General features: G+C 44.1%; 1 protein-coding gene across 1 annotated transcript in view; it reads left to right on the forward strand.

Moving 5' to 3' along the window:
- reln (reelin) overlaps window positions 1–21318 on the forward strand; it is a 90185-nt gene that overhangs the window by 33020 nt on the left and 35847 nt on the right. The window contains exons 3-7 of the mRNA XM_041938807.1: window positions 2752–2890; window positions 12965–13035; window positions 20639–20671; window positions 20812–20890; window positions 21011–21107. Coding sequence (XP_041794741.1) covers window positions 2752–2890; window positions 12965–13035; window positions 20639–20671; window positions 20812–20890; window positions 21011–21107 — 419 coding nt within the window. The remainder of the gene's footprint in view (window positions 1–2751; window positions 2891–12964; window positions 13036–20638; window positions 20672–20811; window positions 20891–21010; window positions 21108–21318) is intronic.

Consider the following 21318-nt stretch of genomic DNA (forward strand, 5'->3'; position numbering starts at 1 on the left):
CGAGAAAGATTCACAGCGCTTCTCCGACTCTTCTTCTGCCACAAAATTGGACAATTAGTGCCAAAAGTGTTGTCTCGAGTGCCTCGGCAGTAAATGTGTGGCACGTAACAACAAGGAAATTGTTGTGGAAATGGCACTCCTTTGTGTCAGATGGGGTTAAAAAGAGAGAAGGATGTATGGGTATGTCAGCGCGTGCTTTCCTGAGTGCCACGCAAGAACAGCACAGAAACAATTTCTGTTTTTCCATGTCTGCGGTAAAGATAGGCTGCTGAGGAGGTCTCGCCCAGGCAAACAACACGGCAATAACCCTTGACAGTAATGCATGTTTATGCGCGTTTCCCTGTGTGAGTGTGTATGTGTTTGCTTAAGAGTAAATCGTGGCCATTACGCGGAGAGGTTGTAGTTGAGGTGATTAGAGAACAGCACTACTATTAGTGGGTGATTACATCTCAGTCTCTTATTACACACCAGCAGCTCCTTCGCGATGTAAAAGGCTACGTTGCGCGACACCTCGTAAATCTGGGGCCCACACGCTGCTTGCACTCGCACATAATGACACAATATGTTGTCGTCATGTGAAACCTCTTAAATCATGTAGCTTTGATGATTATTCAGTTTGAGCTCCAGTTAAGGAGTTTGGTGTTTACATGATGAGAAAAGGCACAACTCGCGGGTTGAAGAGCAACCTTTGCGAAGCCAACAGGGTAAACAAATAAATGCATGGTGCTCAGTTTAAAAACAAGCTTGTTTTTCTTCGTTTTCCATCCGACAGCGATGATAACTGGGTTTGTTTGTACCATGCCACACACACATAAACATAAATTTCTCGCAACGATACAAAGGAACACACACACACACACAGCTGGCCGAGTCGAACAGAAACATTTATGGAGCTGTCGACATTGTGTGTATTTATGGATGCAATCTGTGAGGTCAAATTTATTACTGTCAGAAATGGGCGGAATTATTTCTCTTTTAATAATTAGTTTTGAACCACACACACAGACACACGCGCGCACAGTCTTTGCATATTGATTTGCACATTGATTCAGGGGATATTAAAGCTCTGATGTTATTAATCATTGCTGATTATGTTTTCAGTGAGTTGACTTGTGATGGAGGAGAGGAGAGGAGAGGAGAGGAGAGGGTTGTGTTTGCAGGTTATGCAGAGCAGAGGCCAGCCACCAGAGCCTTGCAGCTCAGCGCACTTCCTCATAGACAGATGGGACATAGCATACATTTTTAAACTGGCTGAATGTGTTTGCTCCATGTGCACTGGACCAAAATATGTTAGTAGAATAATGACAGATTCCCAGATTACCTGCCTGCACACTCCATACTTCAGTTGCGTTTGTATTTGTGATAGTTACTGCGCAGTTTGGACGATTCTTCTTCAACATTGCAAAGCTGCTTAGTTACAGTAAATTATTAAACTGTTCTGTATGTCTGTGCACTGATTGATGAGTCCGGCGGCGTCCTGCCCTTGCCCTCTGTGATATGAAGGAAAGATTGTGTGACATGATGTCATCCCACCGGTGCAATCATAGCCGGACACAGACCCTCATTAATAAGAGCGCCGTTATGTCGTGTCAGCTCACGAAGAAAAGAAGGATAGGGTCGAGAAAAAAAAAATTATGAAAGGAGAGAAGTAGAGGGGGGAAAAAGAGCAAAGGAGGGAAGGTGAATGAGAAGTGAGTGTGAGGCAGGAAGCAATGAAGAAGAAAAAGAAAGCCGTGGGATGCCAGAGGAATGGAAAAACTAACAGTAGAATGGCGGGAGATCAAACGAGTGAGGGAAGAAATGAAAAGCGAATGGAAAGAAGGAAGGAGGGAATAACGTGGATGTGTGTGTGCCAAACCTGCAACATTGGTAGATGTCAGCTCTCTCCCTTGTTTTCACTGTCAGTTCTCCTTCATATAGGAAAAGCCCTCATGGGCCTATTAGTAAATCCATTAACCGGTCACTCTCAGCCCGTTCTCACTCCAAACATGACAAATACAGCAGCTTTGTCAGTGGCCCTACGCCTCGAACCATGACGCTGTCTGTAATCATCTGGTGTCATTTCTGGAAGCGCTGTCTCACTTAATGTTTTGATGTGCACCCTTTTAAATGCATATGCAATGAATACCTTTTTTTATTCCATTATAAATTGAGTCCCTTACTGTTCTCCTTTCATTTCATTACTATATATGATCAGCCTGACCAGACTTGGTCGAGACACAGTTGATAATCAGTCAGTGAACATCATTTTTTGTTGTTTTTGTGAAAATAACTCTGAGCAGTGATCTAGCTGAGTGTGGATTAATTAAGTCTGCTGTTTGAAAACTGGCGAGGGTCGGCCACCAGAAAACAGTGTTTTTATTTCAAGCGACAATAAATTAAACATAATGCTTTACACCACATCTATGTTTTAGTTGGGTGTGGTTTTATGAAAGCAGTGTTGTTCAGGAGGCCAGGCCACACCACTGGCAGACTATAAAGATCACTGTCTTATAAATGGGCTTACCACATGATGATAATGTTACTTTTAATACAACATACAATGTAAAACAAGTTTTATGTGCAATTTGACTTTAATATTGCAATAAAATAAATGGAAACCAGCTGATAACTGGAAGTCAGGGTAAACATCTACAAGACTGAGATTGGCTTTGGAAAATGTTTGTTGATGATTAGATTACAGTAGGATACGAAACATCACAAACTGTCCTTTTTGGTCTCCCGCTCACTCTCTTCTCCTCTCCCCTACAGGTGTGATGCCAGAGCGGCAGTTTGGTGGAACCCAGTTTGTTTGCAGCGTGGTCGCCTCGCACGTCAGCCACCAGCCCTCCTCCAGCTTCAGCTTTGTCTGGATCGCCCCACCGCCTGGCACCGGCTGCGTCAACTTCCTGTAAGTCATGCACGAGTGTATGTGTGTGGAAGAGAGCAACTCATAAGATAGACAAATAGATGTGATGCAGACTGGGACCTTTACAGCTGCCTCACGTCTAACCCAGACATGGAAGTCGTAAACTGTAACAATAATATCCGTTAATGTTGTGTGGCTGCATATTGACCCAGTAAGCCTGTGTGAGGCTTATCAGCTGACACTAGGGTGGTGTTTTCTCTGTCAGAGCCACAGAAAGGATGTTAAAAGGCCAGCCGGTCAGAGAAAACATGCATAATGACTGGAAAGAGGTTAAACTGGGGACACAGATAGCGTGTGCATGTGGTGATCCTCATGCTTGACATTACCCTGACGAGAATGAACAAAAATATCCCCATCCTCTCATTCAACGGGCTCGCTCCCTCTGTCCTTTGGAAAATGTGTGAGTGTTGAACAGATCCGCCCATCCCCCGAGGATGGGTGTGATACAGACTCATACACACAAACTTTTCGAGATAGAAAAACTTTGCTTCACACGATGCTCTGTGACATTTCATGAAAGCATTAATAAGGACCAGTTATACAAATGGCTTCTATTAGAGTTCAGAATAGCTCAGAATAGATTGCAACTAACTGTGAGGCTGTTGCTCAGGGATGCTGCACAGGTTTGTGTACACGTTACTGTTTCCCTGAAGCTTACATGTTGTTTGATTGGCCAAAGATCGAGCTTAATACATCTGAGAACAGCCGTGGTCTTTTTCCTTTTTCTCATTTTTTGTCCCCCTCTCCTCTGTCTATCTTGCTCTTCATCATTTTCTCCATCTCTATCTGTTGGAAACATCCTCTAACTCTCTTTCCCTGTAGTTCTCTTGGCTGGTGATTTACAGCCACATGCTGATAATCAGTCAAAATGCAATTAGCAGCTGTTGCTGGAGAAGCGTAAAGGGAAAGGAAGGACTCTGCCCCATGCAAAGTCACAGCAGCAAAAGATCTTTTAGAAATTCACTATAATATTGGAATATTTATGCATTTGGCGAGGGTGCTTCTCACATTTCTCCATCAAGAGCTGTGTTTTTCTAAAATACACGAATGAAAACATCATTATGATTTTAATCCTTCAATAGTCAAATCAAAATGCAAACTAATCTCTTTTTTTTTTCTTTTTTTTATTACCAGTCACCCTCTTTCCAAACTTGAAAGACATTGCAAATTGCACATCAATGTTTCATAAAAAACACAACTAAATTAAACATTTTGGCAGCACTGACAAAAATCCCTCAATGAATTCCTGGAGGGACACGATAGACTATCAGACAGAGACTTTTATGGACAGACTGACAGAAAAGGATTCAGTTGGGGAATTTGCTGAAGTGGAGCTGCCATTTAGACAATATCCACAGAGCCAAACAGATTTACTGGCTTTTTTGTCTGCCAGCAAACACATTTACTGTTGAGCGTGTGTCAGCTTACGAGGATTGTGTGTTTCCTCAGTATTCGTGTGTGTGTCCATGCGTGTGCTGCGTGTTTGCGTGTGAGTGTAAACCGTGGAGCAGCAGTGTGCCAGTGCTGATGACAGTGGGGCTGGCAGGGGGCCACGACTGTATGACAATAGGGGCCCCTGCGGCTGACCTTATCAAAGTCAGCCAGTCACACTCCAGCTGGCTGGAGACTGCTCCTTACATACACAACCACACAAACACATGCACACGCTCTTACTGCACCCTGTTCCAGTTCACAGCCCCCATCTCCACCAGTATATCCTCACATCCAGAGTTGCCCTCCCAGGGTTCACTGATGTGACTCTGGGAGAAATTCAACAGGCGAGACTCTTGTGACCAAAAGCCAGAGTTACCTTGGGTGCCATATACATTTTTCCAGAGCTGAATTGTCAGTATTATTACTCTTTAGGTCAAGATGTGATCAGACAACTTGTCATTTCCTCGTATTTCTTGATTTTTGCAAAAGAAATTGCCCAGGAAGTGCAATTTTATGGCCAATCACTTTAAAACTCAAGCAATGTAATGAAAAAATGTGTGTGTAAGAGAGATTTGTCTAGACTGTACAAAATGTAAATAATGCAATGTCCTACCCTTGCTCATAGTACTCCTGCACTGACTGATACAAGGCCCATTTTCCACAGGCAGTGTCCATGAGTGTTTAAATTAACGGCGCAGACATCCTATCTCCTTCACAGGGCTGGAGCCGGTCCGCTGCTGCATCAATATGGGGTCTGTGAGCAGTTTTATGGGCCATATTGTGGGAGTGTTCCTGGTAACAGATCACTAGCAGGAGTGTGATAGAGTGCAATGACGTGGGCATCCAGAAGAACTCATTTTCTGGGTGGCTGTAAATTGCCACCTTAAAGAGAAGGGGAGGCCTTGGAGGAGGAGAGGGGAGGAGGCAGAGGAGGTGGAGGAGTAGGGAGAACACACTAGTCACTATAACTAGTTGATCAACAGACAATCAGCATCAGTTTTGTAAATGATTGCATATTTTAGCTGTTTATCAAGCACAAACGCCAAAAAAACGTTTGCTGTCTTCAGCTTCTTCATACAGAAACGATTTGCTCGTCTTTTTGATGTCACTGTAATTTGGATATATTTGTGTTTTGGCTTGTCGTTGAACAAAACAAGCAATATGAATAAGTTGCCTTTGGATGTGGGAACTTGTTTTTACAATTTCAGACACTTTTATAACTTTTAATTCATTAATTGCAAAAATTACTACTAGATGAATCAGTTATAAAAGTAATCGTTAATTGCAGCCGCAACATTCCCGGCAACTATTCCTGCAACTGTCAAAGTGAAGTTAAACTGTCGGCCAGGAGCGAACCTCTTCTGGCACACAAAAAGCAAACCAACTCATGCTTTAATAATTGCATAAAACACAGTTGCGTCCCACTTTTTATTCTTCTTGCTCAGACATGACAGTCCACACCACAACATAATGTACTGAATGCTTTGCTGCACTTAACAGAGGTGAGAATGGTTAAAAGCCTCCTCTGGTGAATGCAGAGATGCACTGGTGTGTCTCCCCCTTTCTTAGCCTTTATTCTGCTTCACTTACAGCCTCGGGGCAGCCAGTGATGAGTGTGTGTGTGTGTGTTTGGGTGTGCATGTGTATGGGGTTTTATATGTACCAACAGCCACATTCAGAGAAACTCTTGCTAATGTATGGGCTGCTGTATGCACACATGCAGCCCCGCATGAACACATCTTTGTGTGCTGATACATGTGTATGGGTTTTGCGCTGTCTCCCTGTAGATCTCTGACAGCTGCATGGTTAGAGATTGTTTTAATTACTGAATGCGAGCCCTCTTCCCAAAGTGTTCCCCTGAGGATACGGGTCTGCAGATCTGATGGTGCTTGGTTCCTTTATGTCATGGCATGCCGTCTATGTGTGTGTTTATATGTGTACGTGCATTTCTTTGCAGACAGTCATATATTTGTTTTTTTCCACATCGCTGCTACCTGTGGTTCCTCTGTGGAGTCCTAGACTGATTGAAGCCACTTGTAGGAGCAATTAGGAGGAGAAATAGAAATAGGGCAGGTGGGCGCTAAAACACTCTCTTGTCTTGTTAGCTCTAATTGAAAAGGAACAGTGTCTGTGCTGTAATTATGCGGGTGTTGTTGTGTTGTTGATACTGCCATCTGTTCAAAGTAGGCAGGTCTGCATAAGCATGAGTTTGTGAAACACGCACTACAGTATTGCATAGTGTGTGGCTGACTGCTACATGTGAACACAGCTTGATTTGGCTGCTTAATAAAAACGGCTGTAGCTGGTAGTTGGCATTTTAGAGCGAGCTGCAATTTACAGTAGATGTTCTGCTGATTGTAGGCGATCTGCTAAAAATTCGGGTTGACCTTTCCGTTTTATGACAATAATGTGTCCTCAAGCTCATCCAGTCTGGTTACTCTGACAATCAGGATGATGGACAGCTTCTTAATCAGAGGTCAAAGGTCAGAGTTCAGACATCAGGCCGACAGATGACCTATCCTACCCAACACCTAATTTCTCCTGGTATTAGTCTTTGCCATTGATTTCCTATTATTCAAGTCAATCTTTCAGTCTGTTTTAACATAAAATCACTGGTTAATGAGCTCCCCTCATCACTAACGCTCCATACTAGCCTGTGGCTGTGTGACAGATTCACTGTAGACATTGGGCCAGTGAAAATGAAAGATTGGTTCAAGGTAATCGCGTTTTGGCATTGTAGATATAGAAATACGAGGTAGAAATGTGAGGCATGACAGAGCACATAAATCTGATCCGCTTTTTGTCTCCACCGACCTACCAGAGCTGCAAATCTGGCACAGTCCACCCATATAATTCTAATTTTCATATATCACACATTCCCATATAAGACAGCAACTCTTATATCTCTCATATTCATGTGCTTAACCTTTCTTAAACTTTTAAAATGTGCCAGTTTTTCCGAATTTAACAGTAAATCATCGTCGTTAGAGGCAAACCCACTCCCGTGCTCCTCAGCAGATCACAGCCAGGACTCCTGTTGCTCTTTACCCCAAAGGTCTCAACATCCGTGATATGGTCTTATTTCCCAAGAGTGCGGTCCGTGACCCCTGTAATTATATACATACACCTGTGCACACAGAAATACACATGCGAACACATGTGCACCCACATGCATATTACACATCAGTGCTCTGATCAATACCGCCACGAATTGTCCACATCACCCCTGTGCTGCACCGACATCACACACCCTCATCAGGAGGTCACCATCACGCATGCTGGGAAGTTGACCTCCTTATCAATTCCAGATGAAACAGCGCGTGGAGACTGAAAAGAAGAAGGTAAAGCATGATTTTAAATGCAGCCGAATGAACCGTGCCCAGGGGAGAGGGGGGCCCGGGCGCTCCAGATGTATTTTGCGAGAAACGATTGCTTCACATTCTGTTCCTGCGAATGTGCTCCGTGGTGACTGACAAGATAGATTACAGACATGACTTGTTGTGGCGATTCATCTCGCTTTTGTTGACTCTTGGTCAAAAAGGTATCTTCTTCTCTTTCTCCCCCCTCTTGTCCTAGTCTAACCCTCACTGAGAAAGTGAGGAAGGGTGGATTTTCTTTAGATATCCTTTTTTTTTTTAAAGTAACTGCCTTCAAGACTAAATGAACAACAAAAAATCAACAGCTTTTAGACTCCACTCTTTTTTTTCTCCTCACATATTTACTCCTAACTGCTGTTGTTTTCCTAATCCCCCTAATTATTACTCGCTAACAGTAGTCAAGGTCAATTGCTCTTCTCCTGGCTGTATGCTGAGCAGTAACTGCACTTCTTCTGGCAGTATTTGGAGCCGTAACTCTCTATGACCCTGTGCTAACAAGCAGGTAATTTGCCAAACAACTCCCAAATCCCTGCTCTGTGGAGCTTCATTAAATTTGCATGTTCTCCGAGAGCCTCTTTCAATTAATTAATTAATTAAGGGGTGGAGGGAATGAGGGGGGTAATGTGATCCCACGAAGCCAGTCACACCCTCTCAGGCCCTGACGGGTATGAAAATATCAAGGTTGTGTTTAAATCATGAAATCGTATTTTACATTTCATCAAAGCTCTTGATCAGCGGTTTTGTGGAGATAACTGAAGCAGTGGATTCATGTTTTCCCTTTTTATCTGCCTCTCTCATTATTTTGTCTTCACTTCTCCATCTTCCTGCCTCTCCATTCCTTTACCTGTTGTCCCTGATTGTGGCGGCCAACCCACAGCTGGTCCTCAACACGGAAGATAAATCAACCAATTAGGGTGTATTATTTTAAGGGCTACGTCCAAATGCACCAAATCAGTGCTGGCGACTGGGACTGCACCCCACTCGTATTAATCATGATTACCAACAGGCCTAGTGAGCTGGGAGCGAAAATGAGCTTTTAATTGGGATTTGAGGAGAAGGGGATGGGAGAGTCGTCTAACGAGGGAAGAAGAGCGAGGCAACGTGTGTGCGCATTGTGTAAAACCTGTTAGAAAAGTTTGTTTGTGTGGTCAGTATTCAGTGCATATTGCTGTCTTGCAGATAGCAGCAGCTATATTTAACTGCATGTATATGGCTTTAGGGTAAACCAGCCGTCAGTGCGCCCCGCTGTGTGTGTGTGAGTGTGTGTGTGTGTGGTTAGCAGGGAGCTGTCAAGCTGGCTCCTGGGGGATACTTATGGCCGACAGCAACATGTAATCTAACATGGAAGACATGCTTGGTAATTACCCACTCCAGGCCCTTTTGGGAGCTCTTTGAGTGACAGCCTGTCCATCTGCATACATGTTAAAGCTCATATGTGGCTTGGAGTGTGTGTGTACACATGTGTGTGTGCACTGGATCTCTCCCCTTACTCACATGCATCGGTATTTGATGGCAGATTGTGGACTTTGAAAGACAAGGCCATCTAACCCCCACCTCTCTTCCCTCTGACCAAATCCCAACCCCCACCCCCCCTCCCTTTATCCATATCTCTCACTCGATCCTTCTCTTTTTCTTCATCTCCCTCAATCCCCCTCTCTCTCCTCCCCATCTCCCAGATTTGCTCCTCTTGACTAATGAGAGGGGAGAGGATGACACTTATTTTCACAAGATGAATGATCCCTCGTTTGAATCAGAGTAGGGGAGAGAGAGGAGAAAAGAGAAACACCAACACGTTTAGGCCCTTAATTGCTTTTTTCCCCCCCAAAGAAAGTCAAATTAACATTTAGATGTTCAGTAAATGTTTTGTGTATATCAGCACAGTTCTATGTGTGATTGTGTGCGTGTGTGCGCGCGTGTGTGTGCGTCTCCCAGAGTGGAGACGGTAATGAGAGACACACGCTGAGGAGCCGCTGGAGTGTGACGGCAGGACAGACGCTGGCGTCGCGCTGCGCCGATCACACACACTCCGGCTCAGACTAAATGCCCTCTCCTGGCTACTGTTTTAATGACAGACACGTTATTAAGTCACACATAGTCAGAAAGCGCCCTCATACACACACACTTTGTCCCACTGAATATCTCTCCTCCGTCATTGTTTGGTGGATGTCTTTGTATTTTATTGGAGGGAAAGAAAACAACATCATTAGAAGCAGACAAGTGCTTCTAGACTTTTCAAAGACACATCTGCATAGCTGCATTTTCAAAAGCTTTCAATTTTCATTGTAAGTCGAATAAGTCAAAAGCACAATTACTTTACATCCACAACAATATCGTACCTTTTAGGCCACTGCATTTGTCAGACACCCGATTTGCAGATTATTTTACTAATAAAACATATTACCGGTTTATCAATATTAATGCATTGTTACAGATGAAACAACCCTACAGTACAATAGTTAAAAGCTCCACCTCAACATTCAAAAGCTTCGTACACATTTATTCGATGATGATGAGATGATAAGACTTTATTAATCTCACAATGGAGAAATTCACTGTTACAGAAGCTCTTTGCATTCATCAGTTAGGAGAGTACAAAAATATAATACATGATATTATCACTTTGACAGCATCCATGCTGCTGCATAATACTACTTAATACTTTTACTTCTGATACTTTAAGTACATTTTCTTATACTTTTGAGTATTTTTACATTGTTGTTTGACTACTTTTACCCAAGTAAAGGATCTGAGTAATTCTTCCACTACTGTCAGCTTTGCAGGGCATTTTCCTACTGCCTGCCTCGATGAGGGCTGCTGTCACAGATGTGTGTGTGTGTGTGTTCAGTGAGTGTAAAGGATGTGTGTGAGGTCAAATGTGCTCCTTGATGGAGCCCCCTGTCCCCCGGCACTTAACAGAATCTGTTTAGTGAACTTGAGCTGCGACTGTGTTTAGTAAATATTTAAGGGCCTTGTTCCTACATCCCCACCCGCTGTTCGTTGCGCGCCATCTTTTATTCATAAATACCAAACTCAAATTAGTTTTCACCCAATTCTGAAATATGAGTGTAATTAAGTATGTTTTCTCCCCAGCTCTGCACAGGCACAAGAGCTCTTTACTAATTAATGAGGGGCCTATTCATTATTCACGAGCTGAGATGAACGAGTAAATGCCTTGGCACCCATAAAAGGCCTGAGTCTGCATGGTGGGACAGGGTGGGGTAGAGTTTGGGAGGTGCGAGGCAAAATCAACATGGGACTGTGGAGACGGAAAGATGGATGAAGCAGGAGATGGAGGAAGGCTGAAAAATGGATGTGGGCCTCACTGACGCAGGCACCCGCCGTGTTGTGTACACCTCATGAAGTTTTGCTTATTTTTAATCCTCTCCTCTCCTTCTTGACTAAATCTGGGTTGTAATGGACAGTGTTTTCAATGGGTGTGGCAGAGTACACACACACACACACAACTGTCTGCATTGCCTCCATTGAGGTTTGACGTATAGTGAATTTAAAATCACAGTGAGGTTACTCGGAGCTCCACTTTTTTGGTTTGACTTATATAATAGAAATTGTGTAATGTCTCTGGATCGTGGGAATGTCCTGAACACTGAGACAACAGTGTGTCCTTACATGGCACAGACGGAGAAAAGGGGCCTCTTATTTCCACAAGTGCCCCTTGAAGGAGCTTTCTCACTGTATGTGGGTGGCTCAAATAGTTCTGTGTCAGTGTGTGTTTTAGCGTGAGGTTGCTCTGATTTACAAGCCACGGATGATGTTCATAATTGAGAGCGAAGCCAAATTGCAACATTAGACACAAGTCTGAGTGCCAGGCAGATGAGACAAGACTCCAACCGCCCTGATGGACAAGCAGTAATACTGTGAGCAGTCCATGAGGAAACACACCACGGCTGTGATATTTATCCCCTTTATGTTTTTGACCTCAATCGCGCTCCAACTGTGTCCCCTCTGTGTATTATGTGGGGAAAACGCAGGTCAGAGTGGTGTAATACAGCTTTTACTAGCCATCTAAAAATGTACTGTTGTCTCATGTTGCACAGGGCTTTCTTCATTTTGCTGCTGCCACTGACTAGAATGAGCTACAAAAGCCTCAAGGGCTCTAAAACTTTACAATCTTTTTCACAATAACTCATTTCAAGGACTCAGAAAATTGCAGCTTCTTCCATACTCTTTCTATCCAATCTCCCCCCTGTGTCCCAGTTATAGACCTTTATTTTTCTCTTTCACTCTGTATCCCATTATCCACTGTTTTTACATTAAAACAGCTCCTGTATTGTTATTGCTATTAGAAGTAGTAGTATTGTGGTTGTTATCATTGTTATTGGAAGGGATGACAGTTCTGTACTCGAGAGCTGCTTCGTCAGTGTGCGTTTTTACTAATGTAACTCTGCTATTGCAAACTACATGTCTGCAGTGCAGCAGAGCATGTCTCAGTGTCTGTGTAAAATATCCCGCTGCTCTCCGAGCCATTTCACCCTCTTAGATTTTTAAAGCTTGCTCCATTTTCAAATGAATAAAGCATTTCATGGCCACCGGAAGGAAATTCATATTACATTCCATACATGCAGCACGCAACATACAGTTTGATTTACACCGGCATGCAAGAGTGCAGTGTGGTAGTGCAGAAGGTATTTGATAGCCCACACTCTGTCATATGCAGTTTGTGCACAAAAAAATGTAGATATAATAATGTGAATAAGGAAATATCCTTTGTCAATAACTGGATAAAAAAATAACAAAATGAAGGGTGCAGTCAGAACAGGAAGTGCAGGCTGTGTGTCCAGCGTGTACTATACGCATGAGAGTAGTGGGATGAAGGGGAGACAATATGCAGATTGAAAAACACCAGCAATGTAAAATGGCAATTTCAAAATAAAAAAAGATGAAACTGAAGGAGTTGTTGATCACTTGTGGCCCCTACAGGCCAGAGGAGTGAGGAGCCTGCATTAATCATCGCAACTACAAGAGGACCTGGCTGAGATAATTATCCTTTTAGTCAGAGGATATGCTGTCCAGCTGCTCACCAGTGCCCATCTCGCTGTCCTGCTCTTTTTTGTCATTATTGTCATATTATAAAATCCCACATGTGTAAATTCAGCGAAGTAGGGGGAAATGATGCCCTCAGTGCCGGACTGATCTTCATATACTTCGGCCAGAATGAACTTTCTCCTCAGTGCCGTTTGTGTTAATGCTCTATCTCTCCTTCTCTCTCTGTCTTTCTTTCCATTAGAGCCACAGCAACACATCGAGGACAGATCATTTTCAAGGATGCTCTGGCCCAACAGCTCTGTGAGCAAGGAGGTGAGTAGCGGTGGCAGGTCCAGCACAAATACACCCCCACTCCTGCTTTATGACAGAAACATGTGCATATTCTGCACATGCGGGCATGTATTCATATGTGAAACAACACCTATATGTTGAAGCACACATGTGCACCGACACATATATACCATACCCCCTTCTCACTTCCCATTACCGTCCATCATATGCACAGATTGTCAGAATATGGATGACACAATATGGTTGATGTGCTGCTTCTTCATGACAGTGGCATTGCAGCACTTCCTGGCTCTCTTTCTGCCTAATGATGCAGCCAGAGCCAGAGATATTTGGATGTCCTATATTGCCAGCTTAATTTCAGCTTATGCTTCCCTCTCTCTCTCTCTCGCTCTCTGCCGGAGATTTACGCTTTATGGCCGACACTTCTTACATCCACTTTCTGTGACAGCCTTAAGTAGCTATTGGCAGACAGTGCAGTCCCACTCTGCATGCTGAGTGTGTATAATTGCTTGTTTACAGGAAAGAAGCCTCCTCCTCACTCAAGAACTCCTCCTTATAGATCAAATTTGACTTTAATGCTGAAAGTGGAGAAGTACATAACTGCTGCTGGGGTCTTTTTGCTAAGTGTTTCAGGGGAAAAACATCTGAATTTCAGCTGTAAAATATATACTTAATCTCCATTAGAAAAAAAATAACCTCTGTGGCGAATGTCTGAGGGCTCCTCATGACAAGTGTGTCCCTCAGCAGGTCATTGGAGACACTACTGATGATTGTCGCACATGCCAGGAAGAGAGTGTTCAACTTGATGGCTCCGTGCCATTTGGAAAGATGGGGCACAGAGCCCTCAGTCAGGCCTGGAAGAGTGACAGAGAGAGAGCAGCAAGGACCTTCTCCTCTGTCTCCTTGCCTGAGAGCTCATCCCCTCAACACCACTGACACACTGCCCCAGTCTTCTCCCTCTGCAAATGAAATATCTACAGCCAACAAGAGTCACTTAGTTGTTTAGTGCCAAGGCCCTGCAGTATCACACTAATACACAACTACTCACAGCAGACAAGCTGGAAAGCAGAGATTTAGACCTTGTGAGGCCTTGGAGGAGGAAAGTTGTGAATGGGAGCAGACGAAGAAAGTAGCAGTGAGGTACTGTAATTTTTTTTGCAGAGAACATATACAGGTATGAGAGCTACAGAGGGACGTGAGGTGGGAGGACAGTGGTGGCAGTGATAAGGGGTACACAGGAGCGATAGCTGAGGGATGTAGAGCTATAAATTACTTGTGTCAGTAATGATAGTTTCTGTCTAACTGGTAAAGGAGAGACAGGAGAATACGAGGACAAAGATGGTGGGATGAAGATATAGTAGTAATGAGAAACCTGAAAGGTGTTGAATGGAGGTAGTGGGGTGATTAAACATGCTTAACCAGAGAAAGGTTGGGAAGGAGTAGATGTGAGCACGTGGCCGACCTTGTTGTAGGCCAATTCCTTTGACGGCCAATAATGCAAAGCTCTCTCTGTTGCTGAACTACGCCAGGAAATCTGAATTACAAATGAGAAACGAACATGCCGTAGGCAACAGAAGGCGAAAGGAGACAGAGGAGAGATGAGAGAAAGGAGGGAAGAGAAGCAGAAATGGGTCTGATCATTTTTGGTCTCTCGCGGATTGTCCGAACAGAGACAAGCATCGTTTTTCTCAGCCCCACTGATCTAACTCACCGTAGTCAGTTCCTCTTCCTCTTTCCAAACCAAAACCTACAACTTCAAAAGAACTGTGCAGATTAAAAAAAAATCATGAAACTGGGATGTGCAAGGCACTCGACTTAAAAACGAAACTTTAGAACTTCTTTGACATGAAACAAACTTTGCCGTGGTGTAGCCAAAGCTGTATTACTGTGTAGAGATTTGTGTGAGGTCTTGTAATGTGAAAAACTATACATAAATCATTTATTTTAATAATTCTTCTTTTATTCAAAAGCCTGCCTCATTGCACCTTATACCCTGATGAAGACTTGTGTTAGCTCACATATGATTTCATAAAATATTTTTATATTCATAATCAGAGTGCCTCAGATTCCTTTTGGTTGGCCAACCGGTACCATAGACTTCCATTGTTAGTAGGCTGGTCACTGTTTTCTTCATTTTTTCTTGACTACTGGCCCTGTCCTTGAAGAGTACCTTATTTTTTAACGTCAGTTTTTATTATTCTATTGTTCTTGACCCATCAAGAACAATAGAATAAGCACTCCCTTTTTTTCTTATACATAAATTATATTTAGTGTCTTAATTCCCTCAAAGCCAGACTTAGCAGCAGGTGAGGCAGAGACCTGTAGACTTTTCCCTCCTGGCATGAATCAAATAGGCTACCATCCCAAATTCAACCGCAGAGTGGCAAAGTGAGTGCAAGCTGCTCTGAGCAAAGTTACTTCAAATCTAGGCATTAGCATTCAAAGTGGAATAAAAGATACGGGGCCAGCTCAAGCCACTTCAGAAGTTCATATGCTTAAGACTCAAGCTTTGAAGAGCCAGAGAAATGAAAGCTATCTAAAGCAGGGTTATGATCCATGAAGGAGAGGGAGGGAAGGAGGAAAAGAGGAAGGAAAGGATGGAGGAGAGAATCAGAGGGCAGGCTGCTCAAATAAGAAGGCAATCAGGGGTGATCAGCCAGGGTGGCGACTTAAAATGGGCAGATTAGCCAGGAAGCTAGAAAAAGAAGGTAACTTTGCAGTGTGAATTTGAGCTTAGCATTACAAAGAGACAGAGGAATAAACTCTAATGTAAATAAGAGATTTAAGGATAAAGATAGAATAGGAGGGGAATAAGCCTTTAACACGCTGTGGAACGTCGTGACATGCAGCACTTGGCCTCTCAGTAACAGAAAGCCTCCCTGCAAGTTTATTGAGACAGGTGTTTGTCTTAATGTTTCCTCTCTGGTGCCCCTAAAAGCCTGCTGAGACATAAGCAAATCTGGATTTGTGTGTGTCTGAGTGTGTGGGTGTACATGTGTGTAAAATAATCTGTCTAGCACTGTTGGGGGATGCGTGGTCACAGACACACTGCTCTCAAAGCTCCTTTCTGCCATGCCACTACCCTTCTTGACCCATTCCCTTTATTCAACATCCAATTGATCCCTCCGACTTCCCTTCGACTTTGTTTTGATCTACACCCCATTACTCTACTGAACAACCAGCACACAAAAATGCCCTTAGATTGTTCTTACTTGTGGATTCAGAAGACAAAACTAATGGGACTCCGACAAATACTGCTGCAACCAAACCAAATTAAATACACAGCACAACCGAGTAGTTTGTGGCGCCAATCAGCACATTGCCAAATGGTTTGGACAGGCTCCTAGAGATGCTTTAAAGCATGACGCGGCAAAATGCAAATCACCGCCACAGTTTTAAATGACTGCAAGTATGCGAACAGACAGGCAGGAGGATGAAACAGTAGTACATTTCCGCTCCTACTGAGCGACCATAAAAAGACTTATTAAACCCAGATGAGAAGAGCCAGGGCAGGGGATGGAGAGAGGTACTGGTGGGCTAGGAAAGGGTGCTCTGCGCTAAAAGGGTGGAGTGGTTGTGGCTGTTGAATGGCGCTGCAGGCCGTCCATCAGCTCTATCTCCTGACAGCAGGGCCAGCGGTCCCTGCTTCCCGCCCAGCATCGCCAGGTCCCCTCATTTCCAGCAAGGGAATAAATCAGGTCTTTATGGGCCTGGCCGAGTGCACTGCACCCCAGATGGATTATTAAAGGGACATATAACTCAAAGAGGCCACTGCTCCCTGAGGGACGCCAGATCACAGTGCAACAGAGGAGGGACGGGTGGCCTCCACTTTTCCACCTCCTCACCACCCGCCCAGTCTGCCAGCCAGCCTGCTTTCCTGGCTGAACCCCGGCTCGCCTGCCATCCTTCATCCCTCACCAGCAAGAAGCCTTGAGACCTCTATTGAGTCTATATTACCCTCCTGCAACCTGTCTCCTCAAACCCTATTTTCTTCGTTTTCTCATTTCTCTCTTCCCAGCCTTCTTTGTTGTTCTTTTGCATTAAGATTTTTGCCGCTTTTTGCGTTTTTTTCTTTTTGTTGGAATTACCTCAATTACTCGATTTCAGCAAGCAGGAAAATGATGATATGTGGAAGGAAAATGCGTTGTGTTTTAACACATTGACAGCCAGGAGATGTTTGCCAAAGAGACAAACACAAAAAGCCAAAAATTGCATGCTAAATAAGCCTGTCCTCATGTTTGAGACACTTGGCTAGACTCCTTAATCCTCGCTATTGTGAAGAAAAATATGTCTCGTCTCTACCTTGGATTCCATCTTTGCTTTCAGTTAGAAAAGGTAACACTGAAATTGGAAAATAGTAGTGAGTCTAACTTCTTTGCTGGTCTCCTCTCCACTCACCTATGATTATTGTAATGATGCCAATTGAAGCCCACACAAAGGCTGTGGTTTTCATTGAGTGGAGTGAAGTGGCTGCAGTCTGACCTTGGAGAACCATTTCTTTCTAGTCATTGAAGGAAAAACAACAGCATCCTGCATCCCGGTGAGTCAGTAATTGCAACCGCCAGTTAGACGGGAGCAACTCAACTTCAAACGCGGTTCACGTCGGCAAGGATGTGAGTCAGACGAAGGGGGAAAAAGAGCAAACGAGAGGGGAACAGGGGAGATTGGGAAGAGTGGGTGCAGTTTACAGGGTGGGAGAAAAAGAGGAGAGAGAGAGAGGAGATTAGAGCTGGAAGATGGAGAGAAGAGGGGGAGAAGATTTAACATGACTTGTGCCCTGCGCTCTTTGTGCCGAGATGTCTGAGTCTGCCAAAGCTTATGCTCATTTAGTCCCCCCCCAAGCATCACCCCAACCCTGCTCATCAGCACCCATCCGATTTTAGTCCCCCTGTAGTTTTTGGAGACCCCCTCCTCTCTGCGATCCCCTTCATTTTGTTGCTCCTGTTTAAAGGTGCGCATACGTGTGCATGTGCATCACAGCGAAATAGCAGAGAGAGTTGGGTCAGCGGTGGAAGGCAAAGCCGTTTGTGTCTATGTGTGCATTTCTGTGTGTGTGTGTGTGTGTATGTGTGTGTGTCCCTCTGCATGCTTGTGAGTATAAGCCCTGGCCAGGGAGATACAGGCATTAGCAGAGATGAGCCGCAAATAGAGGAGGCAGTAATTGAAGTCTTTAAGAAAGTGAGAGGGGATTAATCCAAGTGAAATGAGCGCCACTGTCTGCTCCCGATGCACAGAGGGTTAGGCAGAGAGAGACAGAACGGGTGCGGATGGAGGGGTGGGCAGGAGGGAGAGATTGTGATAGAAGGCAAGTGAGAGAGACAGCAGGAGAGCGTGATGAAGCATGGAGAAAGAAAACTGTAAATGAGGCCTTTTTGGAAGCTTGAAGGGATTATCCACCCAAAAAAAAAATCTTTGGGCCTTTCTCCAGCCAAATGGCCTCACTAGAAAGACTGGGAGCGATTTAGAAGAGTTTGTTTAAGAGGGAGACGGGAGAGGACTGTAGAGAGCAGAATACCAACCAAGCATTTATTACTGTGTCAGTCTGAGAGAGTGGATTACCAGGAATTGGGTTTTACTACATGCTCTTTTCAGGTTCAATATGTAAGATGAGCGCATGCTCATGTAAACTGAACACACAACTGCATATTTCATTGTTATTCCAATTAAGTGAGATAATAAGGAACAAGAAGAATGAGGGAGTTACACATGCTGGGATTGATAGGTCCTCTAAACATGTTTTGAATCAGCAGACATTAGAGGATTAGAGAGCGAAGAAGGAGGAGAGACGGAGAGAGAGGAAGAAGGCCCTTTGATCTGCTTTTAATGGGCTTCAGCGTCGAGCCCGAGCTCCAGCCATGGAGCTGAGCGTCAGGGCCCACCAGAGCGGCGGCGACGGCGGCAGCAGTCGCAGCCACTGAACCGCCCAGCTCTGTCACACAGGCCACTAAGACTTCAACTTCTACAGTCAACATGAAACTTTACCAGCGCTCTGAGAATAGTAAATCCATTTCTAAGTGCCCGGCATTTGGAGCCAATAGGGAGAAATGAGGGCAGCTAACAAAAGTGATGCTTGAGCTCAAAGTAAAGACATTCGCAGAGCCATTAGGATAGTAAGAACCCTTTTTTTTTATAATCCCTCCTCTCATGATTCAGGTTCTGTTGTTTATGAGGGGTTTTAGGTGGGCTTTCTCAAATGTAAGCCCCTCAATTTCAGAACTGCTGTAAGGTTTGAAAGACAGTCTTAAGCAACTTGAAATGAAACTTTGGAATGAGTCCTCACTGTGTTATCTTAGTGTGCTTTATCAGGTGGGCAGGCTCATCCTGGATGGAGAACACTGTGGCAGATTATCCTTCTCTTCAGTCTGCAGTAAGGCTGTCTTAGAAAAAGCCAGGAGAGAGTAAAGAAGCTCAAAGGGATTGAAGGGTGACATGTTCACTCAGGTTAAGGCCACTGTGCCACTCAACGGCGTCTGATCACGAAACAGGGTTAAACTCAAATTCCATAATATGGGCGTGCAACATAAACTTGCTCGAGAAGATAAAGCAAATGTGTGCAAGTTGCATTTTGCTTTATTTTCTCGGTGGCTGAATCCAAAATATACAACATGGATGTTCTCAAGTTCGTCTGAGTCTAGTAAATGACTGAGTTTAGTAAATGACCTCCACCGAACGGTGTTGTGTCACACCGTTCCCATCGCTTTTTTTGCTGTGTACCAGATAATGAAACAGTTTCATCTTGTGCAATATCTTGTTGTAGGATATCTGTGCAATATTCTTGGGTGTGATTCTGCAGATCGTGCATGTGTTCTCTTGATGCCCAAGACAAAATTCTCCCATGTCGGCAGACAATAAAGGCTATGCTAACTCTGCGCTAACTGTAGTTTCTCTCGAAGTAATCTATCAAAAACTCCTGATTAATTTTAAACCTCACTTTGCTCTACCTCCTTCATATTTTCAGCACAGAGGTGTGGTGTGGATGCGTGCTATGTTTTACAAAGTGTTCTCAGAAATTGAGTTAGAGCCACTCTGTTTTTTTTATTCATTTTTTTTAAAACTCATCTTTGATTCATTAAGTCTTAACACTCAGTAACCCCCACCGTTCACCTCCCTCCTCTTCTCAGAGCTGTGCATCCCCTGGGAGAGATTGATGGTTGAGTTTGTTAGCTCGGCAGTGGCCACAGATTACAGCACACGCGCCTCTGGGGAGGATGGCGGTTAATTGGCATTGAACCGTTAATCATGGCCGCCCGGCCTTTCATTACTGAAAGGAATTAACATCAGCAGCAGCCAGGAGACTGCAGCCATGGCCGGCCAGGACACAGAGAAAGTTTGTTTCGCTCAGAGATGATTTAAGAACAAGCCTATTTGCCTGCACTTGCTGACTAATACCTCATACAGTTAACAATGCAAAGCTGCACAAACCTGAGAAGTCTGTGTGGTCTGTACATTTACTTTTGCTCATATATTAACCCAAAGGTTTATACGTGCACTTCTCCAGCTCTCAATCTGCCCACGAAAGGTTACTGTCTGCGCCTCAGACAGACATCAGGCAATATCTGTACATTCAAGATGTTACCACTGTATAACTCATACTGTTTACTTTCTTTTTCTCTGTCTTTTTCAGCTCCAACCGAGTCCCCATTGAGACCTAGTCTTGGTGAGTCTACATTCCATTGCATGCTGGGTTTTTTTCTTGTCTTTTGATGTTATAATCATACAGGTAATTACAGCATGAAAAGACAAGGTGTCGTGCAGATTGTGTCTAACTGTGAGCATATGGTGTATGTGCTTGTGTAGTGGAGCTCCATGGTAAACACGCCGTGCTGCGCGATGACTTTGACTCCAACCTCCAAGGAGAGCTGGACCCGAGCATCTGGTAGGTGAAAAGGTTGCGACTCCTCCTGTAATCTGAGGGTGCGGTCGCTACATCTTCGGTGCTCTTCCCTCGATACTTTTTGCCCGTGCTCTAACTCACTCTTCTCTCCTGTCCTCACAGGTCTGAGTGCAGTAACTGTGAGGTGGGTGAGCAGTGTGGTGTACTGATGCATGGCAGAGCTGTGACTTTCTGTGAGCCCTTTGGAGAGCGAGACCTGGTAACTGCCATGTTTGACCACACTGCAACCGCTGTACATTTTACGGCCCATTGACCATACATCCAAACCAACCACTCACTAGCCACAACCACAACTGTAGTAAATTACAGCATACTAACTGTAACCATAGTAGAATCTCATGTTTAAACATCCGTATCCCTATAAATTATCTGCAAATTTCTACATTACGGTGCCATTCTAACAAGGATTC

This window comes from Chelmon rostratus, chromosome 6 (assembly GCF_017976325.1).
Source record: "Chelmon rostratus isolate fCheRos1 chromosome 6, fCheRos1.pri, whole genome shotgun sequence".
Lineage (NCBI taxonomy): Eukaryota > Metazoa > Chordata > Actinopteri > Chaetodontiformes > Chaetodontidae > Chelmon > Chelmon rostratus.